Source organism: Rhinolophus hipposideros, assembly GCF_964194185.1.
Source record: "Rhinolophus hipposideros genome assembly, chromosome: 11".
Lineage (NCBI taxonomy): Eukaryota > Metazoa > Chordata > Mammalia > Chiroptera > Rhinolophidae > Rhinolophus > Rhinolophus hipposideros.
Window position 1 is genome coordinate 74,366,721 of NC_138057.1, and position 19,309 is coordinate 74,386,029.

The 19,309-nt window shown below is 39.9% G+C and overlaps 1 protein-coding gene across 4 annotated transcripts in view; it reads right to left on the minus strand.

The window, feature by feature from the left end:
• The window catches only part of NR6A1 (nuclear receptor subfamily 6 group A member 1), a 211,265-nt gene that overhangs the window by 75,453 nt on the left and 116,503 nt on the right, over positions 1-19,309 (minus strand). For 2 of the 4 annotated variants that reach the window (XM_081066860.1, XM_081066859.1), the window contains exon 1: positions 1,136-1,319. The exons of the other annotated variants lie outside the window; for them this stretch is intronic. In XM_081066860.1, coding sequence (XP_080922986.1) covers positions 1,136-1,151 — 16 coding nt within the window. In that variant the 5' untranslated portion in view covers positions 1,152-1,319. Of the gene's footprint in view, positions 1-1,135; positions 1,320-19,309 lie in introns of those variants that run through there. 4 annotated transcript variants of the gene reach the window in all.

Sequence of the window (19,309 nt, forward strand, 5' to 3'; positions counted from 1 at the left end):
AACCAATGAGGTAATTCTGGCATATAAAGTGCTGGGAAAGAACACAGAAGGGAGTCTTACTATAAAGAAGAATGTTATGAAAGGAGGTCCCACTTCCCTAGTTTGTGCATCCTCAGAAGGAGAATGAAACTGCAAAGCGGCCTGTGGCAGATGTTAGCCGAGCTGCAAGGGGCTGGGGAACTTTCCCAGGACGGCCTATTTCATAGGTTAATGCCCTAGAAATTTACCAACGACCTCAAAGAGCCTGAAACTGGCTATAGCTCTGCAGTGCTTACCTGCAAGAAACCAAACTCTTAGACTCTATATTTTATAAACACAGCAAACAAATACAGCAAATCTTGAATACTTAGACTCATCATCTAGCTGGTTTTTTTTAGCTGTGTATGTTTTTCTTGGTCCAAATAATGTCATGGGGCACTGGGGTTTCTCACACAAGTAGGCGCCTATTTCCAAATATACAAATTGCAACACTAACTAGATGCTATTAATGAGAGAGAGAGAGAGAGAGAGAGAGAGAGAGAGAGAGAGAGAGAGAGAGAGAATCACCCATTTTAAAAACAACCCACTTAAAAAGAAATTAGCAATGGCTTTAGTCTTATGCCGCAAACTGCAAAGTATCTAAGATCCCCAAAGGGAATGAGGTTGCCTTATCTACGGCCTCATGACCCCAATACTACCTATAATTAACAGTACTAAATAAGGCTTTGGCAGATGGGGTGAACTGGATTAAGGAATTTAAAATATAAACAAATTCTGTCAAGAGGTAAACAGAACAGTTTTTTTAAATGTAAACTTTACCTAAGGACTGTGCAGTAAAATGAAGTTAAAATTTTTTTTAAGTCACTATAAAATTTAAATCAGTTTTTTTCCCCTTTTTTTCTGCTCCTTCTCTTAAAAACATCAACCACAACAATCAACTTGCTACAGTTTCCCACGATTTCCTCTACTCCAAACACTTGCAGCCAGTTGCTATGTCCATGAAAACTTGCTGGCTGAATTTTGCCAAGACACAAAAAAGGAATACATGCCTCCCTCCTCCTTCCTCCCCCCTCAAGGCTACTACTTGCTTTCAACCTTCAAAGAAAATTTCTAAACCTTCGATCTGTTCCCAGATTTGAACAGTCAGTTCCCTTACCTTCCCATGTCTCCATTTCATGCTTCTTGGAGTTTGTTGAGAAGTTCTTTTGCAGCCATGAAGAAACAGAGATTACCGGACAAGTCCAGCTTGATGACCACCCTTCCGATACTTGACCAATTTCTCTCTCTTAGCAGGGACTACGACAGTCATCCTTACAGGTCAGTTTACAAGCCGGTCATGTGATTAGAAAGTTCAGGCGCTAAGGTCACAACGTGTATGGAGTTCGTTTATTACCAAAGGTTATCTAAGTGGAACTGATAGACTTATTTTCTCTAGTTAACAATACATGCCTAGCATGTCTCTCTGAAAACTATAATGAGAATATTTAACGGGAAATACTCCTCTGGTCTTCTTTGAGCTGAGATTCTAAAATTAAAAGGGAACATTTTAGAAAGACCTGGTTTTCATTTAATTTAAAAGAGTTCTAATATGTGGGGTTTTTCCCTCCCCTTCTTTCTTTTAAGAGCTATTCTATACTATATTCTGGATTAGAAAATTTAGAGCTGAAACCTTTGGCATAAGGAAAAGAAAAAACAAAACCTCCAGGTTACGCATGTGTTTGCGGTGGGGGGAGGAGTGGGATTCCCTGCTTTTTGTCATTGTAATAAACAATGACAAGGCAAATTCTTCTGAGAAAATGAAAACTTAAGAGCTCTGAGTTATTTGCAGGGTTCACTTTAACTCTGGCCCTTAATTTCCATGCTCTGGTTATACACACTAGCTTGAAATTGTTATATACATTAGTTTGAGAAAGGAAACTAAAGGCTGCAAAATCCTTTTTGAAAGCACAGGTTAGAGATTCCATTCCCTGCCCCCAGCCAAATTCTTAAATCTTTAAGTAAGCTGCCTATTTCGTTCTTTTAAAACTCCTAAGATCTTAAGCAATGGTTACGCTATGTCTCCTGATTCGTGAGCCGTACCACTAACACATGGCTGAGTGTGACACACCGGGTGTGCATGTACACTGCTCAAACCCTGCCACTGAGCTGCAGAGGCTGGCAAATCTGAGTCATATGCTAACGACATGTGATGTCAAACATCCAGCTATCCATTCAGGTATCAGAACACATAAGAGGGCACGTTCCACTGAGACGGTGGGATGGTCCAAAGACAGGCTGATTCCTGGGGATAAATGCTTTTTAGTTGTACAAAGTGTTTCATGCTAAGAAATCTCCCTTTTTCTGTAGCCTTGGGAATAACTGAAAGGCCAGGCACATTTTACAGCAGTGTTCCAGAAAAAAAGGAGACACTTCTTGGGATAGGAGTGGAATCTGTCACTTGGCAGCTATGTAATTGAATGGCAAATATTGCTACCACTGTTACTAGAGGGCTTTTCCAATCAACAGAGCCTTTGGGTCATCTTACAGAGTAAGGGCCTAAGGAGAAAGTGATTTAAAGGAGGAGAGACAGCTATAATTTATCTGCCTAAAAATAAAGGCTCTGCCACTGCCACCACACACCTCACCCCAAACACAAACACATCGACCAGCTTTACTACCCCACTCCCACTCACCCAGTCAAGAGATTAATATTTTTCTTCTTAATCCCTGTGGAAGTTAATGTAGCTCTTATAATTCTAGTAAAATGACTATAAATAGAATGAGGGGGAAAGCTGCACAAGAGGAAAGCCCACCAGGAGAAAGTTATTCAACTGGGAACACTCATTCAAAAGGCAGCTCTGTCTCCCTGAAGGATACACGGTTACCTGACCTCAGTTCCTGCATACAACAGAGGTACAGTAAGATTCTTTGCTTTATGGAACCAGTCTTTGGAGAAGAAGATGAAATGGGAGCTATTAGTCTGGATCCTGGTATGATGACTGAAGCAGAACCCTTGATTTTTAAGGATGTGTCTTAGCAATAATCCTTGATGTACCCATCTGAGAACAGATCTCTAACATAGTTTAAGAAGAACGGTAAGTTTTATCTTTGTATACAGTCATATTTCTTCAGCATCTTCAGTCCGCAGGTTTTTTGAGAGCCCTTTATAGTTTCTACTAAGAGGAAAGGGGAAGAAAGCATGAACGTGCACCTCATCGACCAGGTGAACACAAAAACAACATTAAATCTTAACTAGGGCTCCCGGTAAGATTGTTAAGAACAACTGCAGGGGGGAAAAATCATTTTAAAAGAGTAAAGCATTCTTGGGATTTATGAGTAGGAAGAGGAGAAAAGAAGAAATCAGCAACATTTTCTACTTGCTAATATTAGCTTTGTAATGTAAAAAAAAAAAGTAGATGAACTAAATGCTACATTTAAGCAACATCTGCAGCATTTGCATTCTGCATATCTAATAGGATTCAAAATTCGAGTCCAAATTATCAATGGCAAAACCTTGATAACCTTGCAAGAAACTGGTTCCAAGTTTATTTGAAAGATGGGGAAACCGAATCCCAAAGAAAGGAAGAGGCAGGAGCCATCAGACCAAATGAGGAAAAAAACTAAATATCCTAGTTCCTCATTTCTTCCATTACACCACATATCCTGGACAGAAAAAGAGCCTCTTTTCTGATGTTACTATTCAACATCTGTTTACTCTTATTTATTTACATGGCTGCTTTCAAAAAAGACTGCAGATTTTGACGCTAAAGGGGGGGATTTAAAATGTAATATGCTTAACCCTTCAGTGTAAAACAACAGGTAGCAATTCTAGTGGCCACACAATCACTGGAATCATTTCAAACTCATTTGTTTTTAAATTTGTTTTTAAGTTTTGATGAAAGTCTGATGCAAAGTGAAAGCTCGTTGACCCCTGATGCAGGAATACTAGTTAGAGAACCTCTATCCATTTTAGAAAACCAGAAATATGCAGAAAATGTTTTAAAATCTTTTTTAACCTTGCAAACCACAAAATAAGCGTCCAAGATCTCTGGTTCTTATCTGTCAGATCCTTGATACAGACACCCCCTATGGCAAGGGAAGAGTTTAATTCTACTGAACAGGAAGAAGGAAGAACACAGCCCAATAAGGTCCATGCCATGGGACCAAGAAGCAAACCTCCCAGGGGCAGAAAAGAACGGGAGCAACAAAGAGCACATTGGGATGTGACTGCCAGTTCTGCCTTCTATTCCTGGAGTGGGAAAGAGGAATTCATAGTTCAGGAAACAAAAAACAACGCAGGGTTTTAAACGGAAAATAGTCCAGAAACCAGGTTTTTTAAAAATCTAACTCTACATTCACCGTGTCTCCTGTGAGCTCAGCACTATGCTGGCTGAGGTGACAGAAATGACCATTATGGGGGCCTTGCCTATCTGCTCCCTCTCCATGCCATACCAACCCACTTGTACAAACACAAGAAACAGAAAACTGACAAGACGATATTATGAGTACTGTGACAGGTGGGTACGAAGTGTTAGGGACACAGATGAAGGAACACTTCCTTAGACTGAAGTGGGATGCCACAGGGAGGGCAAGATACTTGAGTGGAACCTTGGAGTCCGCAAGTAGACAGGTAGGAAAGATATTTCAGGACTTGACAGAATGGGTAAAAGTAAGAAAGATCTCAGAAGACTTTTTAATGCCTATCTATCAAATCAGGAATTAAATCTATATGTGAAAGAGTAGCATGATTGGCTATGGAAGAAAAGACTACAGGGTGTGATTTAAGAATAACAGCCTTATATATAATAATGAAATGCAATGTATGTACCTTACTTGGATCCTGATCTGAACAGATCAACTGTAAACAGACATTTTTGAGACAATCAAGGAAATTTAAATATGGGTAGGGTATTTGAATAGATCAGTTTCCCCACCCACAAATTGAAGAACCTAGAAAGAGTAAACTCCCCTTCCATTAAAAAAAACTCCATAAATTTCCCAAAATTTTGTGCATGAGTTTTTAAAAGTACCACAATCAAGAACACATTATAGTACAAATAAGTCAGTCCCTTTGAATGAAAAGAAAAAGAAAAGAACCAGATATATAGTATACAAACATAAATGCAGCCAACTGTTGTGTCTCCGGAGAGGTCGGAACAAGTTGGGATTTATCCCATAGGGCACCCCTGCCCATTTACCTTCTTCACAATTAAGACCCAGATCAGCCCGGAGATTAATGCAAATATATGTAGCTCTGTATATAGAGACATCTCAAACTGCTGTTAAGCAACATGTGTACATGAAGTAAAGAAAATATCAAAGTAGTAAAAGGCAAGACTTGTGGGCAGGGCAAATGGACAGAGAGCCTTTCCCCTAAAAAGGAAGACCACTTGAAGCCCAGTAATTTGCAGATAAACTGGCCTCGGTTTTGACTTCTCAAGTTGTTTCATTTGCTATCTATCCACCTGACCTAGAGAGAAGAATAAAAATCCGATGGTATAGGAAGAGGCTTCTACCTACACGTAACTGAGCTCTGTGAGGAGCTGGGCAAAGGCCTGCCAGACAAAACCTCCAACAGCTGTGGCGTGATCTCACAGCACCCAGCCCATGGCTCCTAGGCACCTACCGTATAATGGTCCACACCCCAAGGCCCTTTACCATCCTGTCGCTGCTGGTCTCTCTGGCATCATTTACCACCACGCCCGTAAGCACCCATCACTCGAGCTATATCGACCCACTTTTAGTGCAAGTAAGAATTTATCTGCATGGAATAACTCTTCTCACTACTTCCTTATAGCTTTCACTACCACTTACTCATCTTTCTGGAGTCAATTTAAGTATCACCTCCACAATGAGGTATTCTAAGACTCCAGCCTCCTAGCCCTTAAATCAGACAGAGTCAAATCACACCCTTCTTCTATGCTGCCTGAAACCCTAAAATATACCATGATAATACATATAACCTTTATTTCACAGTTCTATCTCCTTTATTCATCTGCATGTACCCCTAAAGTGTCAAGCCTTGGTATTCCCAGGGTCCAGCCTTAGGTTTCGGATACAGTAGGCATGTATTATACAATATGCTAAAGCAATTGGCAGGCTCTTGGTATGCGTGCACGTGTGCATGAGTGAGTGTGTATGTGTGTGGTGTGTCGTTCTTTTATTAAACGTAATGGCACATTCATATTCTGCTTCATTTTCACATTTTCTAATTTTTTCATTTTATTTCAGAGGAGGTGTTTTCCCCTAGACAAACTCTGCTTCAGAGTTGTGTATGTGTCAGGCTCTTTGTTTCATACACATTTTTCTCATTTGTAAGCGTACCTGATACTGAATCTTCCAATAATGAAGACCCCCCCCCGGAAGTAAAAGAGTTCTGACCCATGTCCTATTTGCTGTGTTCCTGCATTAGTGTGGAAGCCAGCTGCCGCTGCTGCTCTAATTAACATACATTCGTGTCTCTCCCACTAGATTCCAGGCGGGACGTTGCCCCTATTCTGTTCACCATTATATCCTCAACGCCTGACACAAAGCAGGCACTCAATGAATATTTGTTGATTAGAGAAAGGAAGAAAGGCAGGGAGTTGCTTCAGAGAGCAGGAACGTGGGAGAGGGAAAGAAAAAGCTTTAAGGAGGACAAATATTCACAAAAAGGTTGCTCTGGGCCATGCCTGCAAAGCCAAAACCAGTTCACACAGCCTCAATTCCAACTCTAGTAAATCCTACCCATACACAGAGCTCTCCTCTAATTGAGGGATTGGGTGTAATAAATCTGACAACCAACAGGGCCGGCTGTAAATCAGCCAAGTGGCAATCCTACCTGCAGCCAACTCTGTCCTTCTTACTCTACTAGTGATTGAACCTGACTCTCTAAAGATAGGCACAAGAGAAGTCAACCAGGGCTTAGTAATCTTTCTCTAGGGTAGAACCTGGCTCCAGTTGGGAAAGATACTGATTTTTATCAAACAAAACAGAACATACGTACACCTAATCTGAGTCAACTACGTGCAGTGACTGAGCTCTGTACTGGGTTCTAGAATCAGGAATTGTTCCCCTGAGCCTCACATCTTGATATCCAGCTGCCTCCTGGGCATCTCCATCTAGACGGTTCTATCCTAAGCACCTAAGACATGTCCAGACATGTCCTCTTCCTCCTCCCTTTAAAACCTGCTCCTCTTTCTGGGCTCCCTGTTTCAGCACATGGCCTCAACCACCAAAGCCAAAAACCTGGGACTTTTTCCTTGACTCCTTTCTCACCCATATTCAACCTGTCATTATTCTTATTTTTTCTATCTCCTCAAAAGCTGCTGAACCAGCCACTCTCTAACCAAAGATGGGATAATTTGAGTATCCTTAAAAAAAAAACAACAACAATGAACTGAAACACAAATGTTTAAATCCATGAGTTAATAACTCTAAAAAAATTAATTTGTCACCACTGAAAGGTGCTATCCAACACAGAAATTATTAAATAAAGATAATCAAGTATTTATCCTGCTTTTCATAGATGAAATATACCACAGAGTAATAAATAGCAATGGAAAAATTTCTTTATAGAAGCATTCTAGATAAGAAATGAACAAAGAAACACTGGAGTTAGAATATTACTATGAAATAATGGATCCTAGATATTGCTCATCAACCACTAACACACAAAAAGAGAACAAGATAGTACATATCTTTTAATGGAAGAACTCAACACCCCCATGAAGGCGTCTTGCTAAAAATGTTGAATGTGAAGGTGTTCAAGCATCTAGATCCAACTACTAAAATAGAAGCACTACAGAGTTCAGAGGAACACACTTATCTACATTACAAGGATGCAATCAGCAAAACCTGGGCTGTGGTCAATTTAACAAGACAAATTACCTAATCTCTTAAAATAGAAGAAAAAAAAGATGGAGGAGAAATCTATAGATAAAAGTATCTTTTAGAGATACATAATACTGGAATATTAATGGATAAAATGATATGACAACTGAGATTTGCTTCAAAGTAACAGGGAAGGGGAGGAAGTGGGTGGAGGTATGGGTGGGACAGGATTAGCCACTGGATGATGGCTGACTGAGACTGGGTACATCAGTTTATTATACTATTTTATGCATTTCTACGCCCACATAAATTCTAATAATATAAAGTAAAACAAATCTTCCTGAATTCACGTATTGATTTCATCTCTACTATTCTGGGCCACCATCATCTCTCATCTAGCTTATTTCAAGAGTTTCCTTGTAGTTGCCTATTTTCTACATGTCTATTCTCCACCCCTGACCCCCACCCCCCATCCCCCACCAATCCATTCTCCAACTCTGGCTGCTTTCTAAAACCCAAATAAAAACATGACACTTTAAATCTGTCATTGCTTTCAGAACAAACCACCTTCCCAACCTTACCAGGACCTTCTTGTTTGAGGCCCTTGTCAACTCCATTCTCCCTTCTCATAATCCCAGTGCTCTCAACAAACAGTGCTATTTGCAGTTTCCCAAATGTGCTTTTGCATGCACTGTTTCTTCTCCTTGGCTAGTCTCTGAATTATTTATTTAATTCTCAGCTAATTAAGACATTACATCTTCCAAAACATCTTCTCCAACTCTTCCCTACCCAAAGGCTTCCAATCCTATGAATCTCTACAGGTTCATACCTTTGTGTGCCTGCCTGCCCAGGAGTCTGAGTATTCCATCAGGGACAAGATAGGATTCATCTCCGTATTCCTGGCACCTACTACAGAACGTAGCACAAGATGGGTACTTGAGTCATCTTTGATGTAATTTTTTTAAAGGTCCTCCTAGGCTTCCAATGAATCTGTAATTCTACAGAAACAGCTAACTAAAATAAGCGGCAGCCTGAAATTACATGCTTTGTATTAGATTTGGAATCAAAGACCAACTATTCAACTTGCACTAGATTTTGTAAATTTGGGCCGGGCACTCTCAGTTCTCTGAGCTCCTAGCTTTCATGTCTGCTGAACAAAAACAGATACTCCACGGGGTTATTGATTAAATCAGAGTAAGTACACAGATCCAAGTAACTAAAATTATCTTTTACAACATGACAGTGCTATGTTCACGTCAGTGACAGCATTCAGCAAACCCCAGGACCATTAGGTTTGCACCCTCGCTCGTCCACTGGCGGCCTGTCTAGTCCTAAAGGCCTCATGCATCCTCCCATCAACAACAGAGTCAAGCTACAACTTGCTTGGCAGGTGAAGAAAAGGGGGCATTGCTCCCCTGCTCTTTTCCTCCTACCTGCTGCCTCTCTGTATATTCACTCGTCTTCTCTTCCCTTCTGGAGAATCCTGAAACCTGACCCAATCCTGGGCTTTGGAACTCCGATTTTTACCAGCTTGACCTTTAGAACGTGTTGAGTAAAGGAAACAGAGATATTGGAGGCTGAGATTCATACTCCAGAACACAGGACAACAGGCCGTTTACACGGTTCCAGGACTCGACCCCCAGTCTCTCACGCACACGGCTATTCCTTTCTCTTTTATAGGAAAATAAAGAGGGTAAGCAAACAAGTTCTGGGTGTTAAACCTAGATTCAAATTTTGGATGCTGCTTTTCCTAGCTATGTGCCTTTAGGTAAATTGCGTAACTTCGGTTCTATATTCCTCATCTATAAAATGGGTTAACAGTACCTACCCCATAGAATCTGTGAGAACTGAAAGAGAGAATCTTATGAAAAATGTTCAACACAATGCCTACCATACAGTCAATTCTCAAATTTGTAGTTGATACTATTTAGAACAATGTTTCTTTTCTCAGAAAGTAACATATGTTCAGTAGGGAAAACACCCAGAAAAGAAAAAAATATAAAGAAGAGAAACACTTTCATCCCACTACCTAAATACAACCACAAGTAACATCAGTTACGTTTTGGTGTACTTCCTGCCAGCTTGTTTTCTTTGTGTGTATATGCTTTTCTTTTTTTTATTATTTTACAAAACTTCAACATATTACTACACCTAGTTTTCTTTCACTGAGTATATTCTTCAATGTTATTAAATATCATTTAAATATTTAAAGATTATATAATTTCTAATATATGTATATTATATCGTTATATCAAATATGTAGTATATAATTACTTATAAATATAATATTTAACAGCAGCAAAGTCGTCCATTAATAGACATTGACTGACTGGCTGATCTAATTTGCTGCTCTCTCTGAACCCATATGGGCCATCCTCTCTGCTCGGAAAATGCCACCTCCCTGTTCTTGACTGCCCACTGTGACTGCCCCGACCCCCAAGCATGGATAAAGTTTTCGTTTAAAACCCACTTTCTCAAAATAGCTGTCCTTGATCTCATAATACATTACTTCTCATAGCACAGGTATCCGAAATTCTGACTCATTATCACGTATTGAAATTACTTGTAGAATCTTCCTCTCCTCCACCGGACATAATCTTCATGAAGGCCAATCTGTTTTGGGCTTTCTTCGTTCATTAGTGTATTCTAGCAGGTTAGCAAAGGGCTAGGCACAGAGATCTCAATTAATACCACGGGTGCTAAAAAAAATGTATAACCACGGCTGGTATTCATCTTTTGTTATAGGTATATATTGAGTATTACAATTTTAATTCAGTTTTTCTTTCTTAAAATGTGTATACATTTTTTTGCCACCCTCTGTATTTCTCAAATGGAGGAAGGGGGGAAGGTACATTAAATACTTCAAATAGCCACCAAGTTCAAAAGATCTCCAAGTACTTAATAAGAAATTCTTCCTGGGGTGTCATGATACAGTTTCCACACCTGGGAAGAGGGTAGTGGAGTGATGAATGGCACGAGTTATCCCAGGCGTGTTGACATCTGTTATAGGGCAGGGCAATACTGAGATGAGATGCACACCCAGTTTTTTCTGCAAACCACTGTACAATAACCGTTCTCTTGAATCTTCACTGAGGACGGATGAATGCATGTGGGGGAGAAAAAAGGACCACCCAAAAGGAATGGAGGAAATAATTTTCGGTGCGCCCACAGGATCAGGGATAGTTCTTGTTCTCACCAGCCAGAGTGGGAAACTTTCAGGATTAGAGAATTCACTTCCTGAATATCCTGATTAGTATTCTTGTCCCTGGCACCTGGCCCTCAGGTATTGGCCTAAAAGCGCTGGTTATTTTCTAAATCGGCTACTTGCCACATTCAATCCATAAAGGATAGAACCCAAAACAGGTGGTGGAGGTTAGTTTGTGGGATGGGAGGGGGATAAAATCAGTAGGAGCCAGAGAGGCAAGTCCAACAAGTTGAGAGAATAGATAAACTCTGCCTCAGGCTCATCTTAGGATAGACAAAACCCACCTCTATGAGCAGAAGTCCTCTTTGCAAGATAGCTTAGCACAAAAATGACTGTAAAAATAACATCATAATCCTTCTTCAATGAACTAGTCACATTAGAAAGTCTCCCTTTCTTCTTGAATGCTTTTAAGCCTCTACAACTCTGCCCAGAACAGACCTTCCCATTCACCATGTCTTCTTTGCAAGAGACACTCAAACGCATTTAGGCAATTCCTGAAAAATGGCTCTTCTTAATCTTACTTGCCCTTTTGGTCCTAATGACGTAATTATGGATTCAAAATCTGGTGTTGCCCTTTTAATGATGTTTTCTCAGTCCTGGTGAAGTTCACTTTTCATAAAAAAGAGATGTTCCACTGAATATCTCTGTTCAGATCAGGTTAATACAAAGTTGGAGAGCTTAGATCCTTCATCACATAACACTGAGAATTCTCAGGTGAATGCATAAAAAGAAAACTACTAAATTCCCAGGCTAAGGCACTGCATAGAACATGGTGCCATTACTTTAATGACCTTATTAAAAAGAGAAATTAAGCAAGAAGAAAATGGGTAGGGTGATTTTTACAGTAAGCTTCACTACAAGAGCCACAAGGATTTGAAAATCAACTCTCAGCAAAATAATAATAATGACGTGAGAGGCAGCTGTGCAAGGCATTCAGGAGTGAAAGAAAGGAAATGGAGGGGAAATCCTGGTCTACTAAAAACCCATTCAGCTCCTTGAAAATTCTAAATGTAGATATGGTGAATTCTACAGAGGCCACATACTAGAACTGTAAAAGTCTACCAAAGAAGCAGCAACACAATATTTCTTTCAACTTCAGGAAAGCCCCATTTCATTAAATTCTAGTTATCCCAATCTTTGAACTCTCTCTGTACCGTCACATGGCTCCTAATAAACACATGGGAAACATAGTAAGTTTTATTCTTTTTTTTTTCCCAGGAAGATGCAAATTCTGTAAGCAGATGGGGAACCACAAATCTTTTTTTAAAGAGATGAACAATAGAATGATTAAAGGTCAATACTCAAATGTTCCTGGAATTCAGATAACTTAAAATGAGCCATAGCTAGAATAATTGAAATCAGAAAACCTCTGTCACTTATTACTTATAAAATCTTCATTTCTTCACCTGTAAAATGGGGATAATTATACTTACTGTCCTAACTGAGGAGTGTTCTAAGGAAAAAATTAGAACGTGTATGGAAATACATTATAAACATAAGTGCTATATTATTATTTTTAGCAGAAACAGGTACATCTTTAAAAGACAGTTAAGAAACGGACAAATATAATTGGGGCAGAGAGGAGAGGAGGAGGGTAGTCTGATCCCAAGTATATAACGTAAGGGTAATCATCCACAAAAGGGCATACTACTTTGGTTTTTATTATCTTTCTGAATTAAAATTTCATTTTTTTCCCTTTGGCTATAAAATGTGTTGATAGTTTATGAAACAAATTTCATGAGCTATAAAAGAACTAATCACACACAAAAAATTGAACTGGAAAAGTATTGTAATATATGTATTTTTTACTATGGGGGGAGGGAAAGTCTTTCTTTGTGTAACACAAAGCCCACACATATTAAGGAAAAGATGATCATATTTGCATTTATAGAAATGTCTAACTTCTGAAAGGCAAAGACAACCAGACACACACACACACACACACACACACACACACACACATTAGTATTTATAAACATAAAGAAATCCTTCAAATAAGAAAAAGACACGTAAACTCCCCAATGAGCAAAGAATATGACCAAGTAAAGATACCCCAATATGATTATAGTATGAATAATGGAAAGATCACTACTAAAAACTCAAATTAAATAAATGTTACGCACCATTTCTCATCCCACAAATTTGCAAAAAAAACTTAGAATGCTGAGAATATTTCAGTGTTGGAGAAGGTTTGAGAAAATGGGTATATTTATACAATGCTGGTGGTTGATATGCAGCTTGAATACAGCTTACAATAGCCATCAACGTTTAAACTGTGCATACTCTTTGACCCAAGGATCCCACTTTTACAATACTATCTTATAGAAATACACATGTTCACACACACACACACACACACACCCACACACACACACATCACTAGAACAGATCATGCTACAATTTTTAAAAGCTGAAAGAAATTCAAATGTTCATCAATACAGGAAAATGCAAGAGAGGGAAATGATTAAGGAGATAAGAAAACAGACTTTTAGACCTTACCTGGTCACTTTGCGAGACTCATTCTGGATTTTAGTCAGGCTGTCAATCATTCAGCCAGTCCCTTGTCTCTATTTCTATGTGCTTAAAGTGATGTCAGGCAGTAGTAACAGGCAGGCAGTCCATTCCTGGTTACCTGCACGGGCCTTTCCTGACACCCCCCACCCCCCCACACACACCCATTTGGACAGAATCTCCAGCGCAACAACGCAAGCTGGTGTTAAGATCCTTATGCAAATGGAATGAAAGGCAGCAAAGTACATCCTTGGGGTTGGGGTTCAGAGGCAGGTAGGTAGGTAGCCCACGCTGGCAGTGATTTTTAAAGAAACGCATAAACAATCTGTTGATTTCACAGGGTCACTCAGACTATCTCACGTGCAAAACACACTTTCAAGGACTAACTCATTAGTGGGCTACTTGTGTTAAGCCCACAGCTGAAAGCCAAGAGGTTGATGAAAACCTGTTCAACCAGGAGCAGCTTCCAGAGCCCAGGGGTCCCAGGCTCGAGGTCCAGGCTCAGTGTGAGAAAGGTCATGAACAATGTACCCCGTCACACCGGGAGTGATGTTTCCCGAGAGCTGAGCACAGAGCCTGATACAGCAGCTACTCAGGGACTGTCTGAGAAACGGCTGATCTCGCATTTACACGAACCCAAGGGTGACTGTTGTCTTACCTTTTGCACTGTAGGTATCTCATTTGCCTCGCTCTAGTCCTGGCCCTTTTGAAAACTGAGTAATTTACTTGTTAAATGAAAAGGATAGAGACATACGAATCAATAGTTTTTATTCCCATCCAAATGTTGTGTAACGATGTACTAAGTTTCAGAAAACACAAGGTTTGGTTTTTTGAAAGGCTCCTTTCCCTCCTCAAGCCTCTTTACAAAAAGAAAATGCTCAGAAACATTAGCTAAGCTGTAGGTTGTCACTACCCCACTCATTTGAGGTACAGACCCCACACCCGGGACGCAAGTCAGGCCCTCATCAAATCACACAAAGTAATTTCTTACTTTCTATCTGGTCTCCTCTATTATAGAAGATTCCATAGGCGAGAAGGCTGCCTAGGAAGTTCTTGTAATAGTTGGGGTGCCTGTTTCAGTCAGTTGCTACCTAAGGCACCATCTTACTGTCCTAGAAAATGAGGTCTGAAGGAGGACCACGCATCACAGAAATGTTTGTAGCAGGCCACTCAGACGTCAAATACTTGTTTCAGGAGAAAAGACAGAATATAACAATACTAAAGAAATGTATCAGCATACTGTTTTATTAGCAGTATTAATGAAACGTCAAAGGAAATCATCCCAGCTTTGACCATAGTTTTGTGGATTTCAGCTTAGCCATTATCCTCCATCAGAAATATCTCCCATGGTGTAGTCTGCCTGTTTTTGGTTTTTTGTAAGTATTTGCATTCTTCTATGTTGTCTTTTACACAGCCATTTTAGGAACTGGAAGCACAAGCCCAAGTGCTGGACACCTAGGTTTTATTCTTATGCCACTATAGATAAAGTTACAAAGAAACTCTCTGTACTTGTGTATTTTCTAATGCCTGCTCAATTATTTTCATAGCAAAAAGTCTTAGGACTGGTCCATGAAGTGGGAGACTATGGAAAGCTGTGTGACTGGCCCCACACCGCCCTGTGATCTCCGGGTGGATCAGCCCCAACCAAATTGCTCCGGTTGTGCTACCGGCCACCAGCAGAGGGCAGCATCCTCCAGACTAACGGCGTGAGAATGAGGACACCAGCCTGGGGGAGTGGAGAGGAAAGAGGTGGGCAGGAGACAAAGGCAACATCCAGAGCAGTGCTAAGCAGGGTTCTGGAGATCGGGGAGCTGTGGTTGGCCCAGCTCCTGCAGTACAACTGGGGATCACTGACAACTAGCAACATCAAACGTTCTTGTGTCCTTGTGTCCTTTGCTGGCACCACGGTAAAAAATGTAAACTCCCTTTAAAGTAGTGTATATAGTGCTCTATTGGCTACTGAAACCAAGCCAACTTGTGTCCTGCCAGCAGCAGATTTGACTGGAGCCTTAGCCCACGGCTGGCCTGCGGCTGTTGGCTTCGCTTTGGCCATTTTTGTTGAAGAGAAGACTGGAAAGGACAAGCACACTTATCTCTCACAGATGTCTCAGTTCTGGTTCCCCCTCTTCGAGACTTCACCTGAAACGGAGGTGAGCACAAGGCAGGGATACTGTTGCCAGAAATGCGGTGAAAGGTAACCAGTTGGCCTTCGAGTTAGGGTATAGGCCAAAGACAATGGAAACTGTGGCTACAATGCCTCAGTGTTTTTGATCATCATCAACTAAGTGAGACGTCCTAAACTAATCTGAACAAGCTTGGGTTACTCTAATATTACAGCTCTTGAGAGCCTCGATAAATGCCAAATCCTTACCTGTCAAAAGGCTGGAAACTACTGAATTTACCAGCTACTCACCACTACCCATCTCTGATGTGTTAACTCCCCCCAAAACATTTATATGGTTGATATCAAAGCCTGCATTACAGAGAGAATGCAGCATTGATGAGGGTGAAAAAAACAGGTTCCTTATATCCTGACTGCAGGGGTGAGGGAGTTGCGGAGGTGGGGGGTGGACTTATAATCTTTCAGTGTGTGTGTGTGTGTGCGCGCGCGCGCGTGCGAGTGCACGCAAGCTTGCATGTGGGAGGTAGAAGGGATTTTAAAACACCAACATCTAACTGTACAAACCTTCTCTCTTGGAAATTCCACTTCTAGGAATTTATGCTGCAAAGTAATGCTGAAGCATATTTGCTGTTCACAATAGAGAATAAAAGCAATCTAATGTCCACTAATAAAATATGAATTAAATAAATCCTGGCATATCCATTAATATAACTATCATAAAACAACAGACGAATGTATAAATCCTACCATGAAACAATCTCTAAGACAAATTAAGTGGAAACAAAAACAAAAACAAAAACAAGCTATGGAATAAAAATAAGTACATAGTTTATATTTTTTAAAAAATGCATACTTTGGAAAGTCCGGAAGAATATAACACCAGACTGCTCAACTTCAAATTTTGGTTCTGCCACTACCAAAACTGTGACTTTACATTTAATCCTCAAACTTCAGTTTCCTCATACATAAAATGGGAAAAATAGTATCTTCAAAGGATTATTTCATTCATTCACACATACACACACACACACACACACAATTGAATTAAATTGCTACTATATACATACGTATATATGGCAGCATAGTGCCTGGCATACAGCCAATGCTCAGAATACTCAGAAGATGATGGTAACTATTATTATTACCATCACCACCTCTGGGAAGTATCATTAGGGTGGTGACTGATTTACCAAGTTTCATACTTCTGTATATAAAGAATTTTTCAGAACAAGTATATATTACTTTTTTAATTAAAAGATACATCTTTTTACTCAAGAAAAATGAAAATAAGTCCACACAAAGACTTGTATGTGAATGTTTATAGCAGCATTACTCCTAACAAAAATTGGAAACAATCTAAATGCCCATCAACTGATGAATGGACTGATGAATACCATACAATGGAATACTATTCAGCAATAGAAAAAACAAACTACTCATCTATGCTATGCCATGGATGAAACTCAAAACCATCATGTCAAATGAAAGAAACAAGACACCTGGGAACACATATTGTCTAATTCCATTTATATGACATGTCTAGAAAAGGCAAACCTGTAGAGACAGATAGCAGATTACGGACTGCTTGGAGCAGGAGTTGGGAATTGGATTAACAGTAAAGGGACACAGGTATCTTACTGGGATGATGAAAATGTTCTAAAACTGATTTGTGGTGATGGTTATACAACTAGGGTAAATTTACCAAACATCACTGAATTGTACAATCAGAATGAATTATGTAAGTAAAATATGCCTCCCTGAAATTATAAAAGAGATATCTTTATAAACCATGCATTACTTTATGCTCATAAAATGCTTTGCCCCTTGGAAAAGGACTTTCACTTGCCTTATCCTAGCACATGAAGTAGACAGAGTAAGGATCATGCCCTTTGAAAAGAAAAATGATGTTCAAAGAAGTTATATAACTAGCCCATAGCCACTGCTTCAAGCAAAACAATCAGAGCCTAGCTCCAAAACACAATTAAATCAATAAATGTGGCAATAAAATTATGCTGAGACTGCAAGTTGCCAGGGATAATCAACAACAGTGATCACGCTCTAGCTGAATACTCAAGGACAGGAGCTTTTTAAATTTTTAAACTTTCTGAATACATGCGCATTTAAGAAATCTTACATAAAAGATGCTGTTTTCCATCTTATACTCACACCCTGGCTAAAAGTGAGATCATTATGGATACACACCAATTCCCAGAAGCAGCAAGAAATTTCCTTTTCAGGAGCTCACAAAATGTTCTGCATACAGTGGGGAGTCAATATATGCTTCCACCTTCAATGAAAAATAATTGTAAATTTAAAAGGCTTAATTTGAACATTATTCTAAATGCATCCCGCATTTCATTTTGTACAGAAAAACTGGAGAGAAATGAGATAAAATTCAAACCATAAGCCATATGGAATATTCTTTTTTTGCCAGATCATTAATTTTTGGCAACCACTTTGCTACAAAGGTACAAAAGGCTGCCTGCATCTATAGCCTCCATAGCCTTCCCAGCACCAGGAAAGCAAGTAAGGAAACAACAAAAGCCTAGTATGACCAACCAATATCTTCCCACAACTTTCTCTTTTACTGACTAGTTGCAGACAGAGTACAGGAGAAAAAAATTGGTTCTGTGTCTGTCACACTAAACTGGGTTGATAATGTGGTCCATGACTCCCATTTTAAAGATGGAAAAATAAGTTTAGCCGAGCAAAATATCAAGTTTCCTTAGCACTTTCTGTTGGTTATTGCTCAAAAGATCAGGCTCTGGAACTGTTAATTAAAACACTTTGCACTAAACCTTGACAACTGAGATAATTTTACCTAATCACATTCTCTGAAAAGAAAGGCCTCCCAAACAATTGGTAAACTAGAAAAGATATAAGATCAGAGAATTACGAATTCTTCACCACTATAATCTATTTGGGATTTAGTTTTGTCTTCATACCTGATATTATATTTAGGATTTACGTACCTAGGGAAGGTAAAGACTATTAGGAAAAAGCCACAAACCACCAACAAATGGTTTTGGAATTCTGGGCAAACTAAGAAAAGTACTGGAAAACTGAACCAAAAAGCAGGAAACAGCTTAACCTTGGCTCCTGGGACCTTCTCATAAAGATGCAGACCCTCAACAAGCAAGGCACAATGTATACAGAAATAGACCTTGGAAAACAGTTTATAAACCCACGGGGGCTGGGCTACACCACAGAAGACTTACACTGTAATAAAAATCGGGGGCTATGAACCCAGCACCAGGCAGACAACACTTCTAAAGGTCCAGAAATACCGGCAGTGTGCCAATAAGAGGTCTGCCTCTGTACAGGGCGGCAGGATTCTCTTTACCCCTCTTACCAGTCAGCTCTCTGCAGAGATGGGGCATGACAAGGAAGGGAAAAGAATCGTCAAAATGAAGTGAGTTGAAGAAAGGTAAAGATACGATGACAGGGAATCAAGACTTGATCTTTGGTCAGTTCTGAATTGTCAGAGGGTTTGGGGTGGGGTGGTGGTGGGGACAGCAGTTCAGGCAGGCCAAGAGCTAGGACGGAAAGGAGTTCCCTTTAGATAAAGGCAGTAATCTCTACCTTGTGCGTCCAATTTTTGAGAATCATTGTATCTGTCTTAATGTTCCCTTCCTACCCCTGAGTAAAGAAAGCCAGCCTGGTTTAGTAATTCTAGCCCTACCTCAGCTGTACTATAGAGT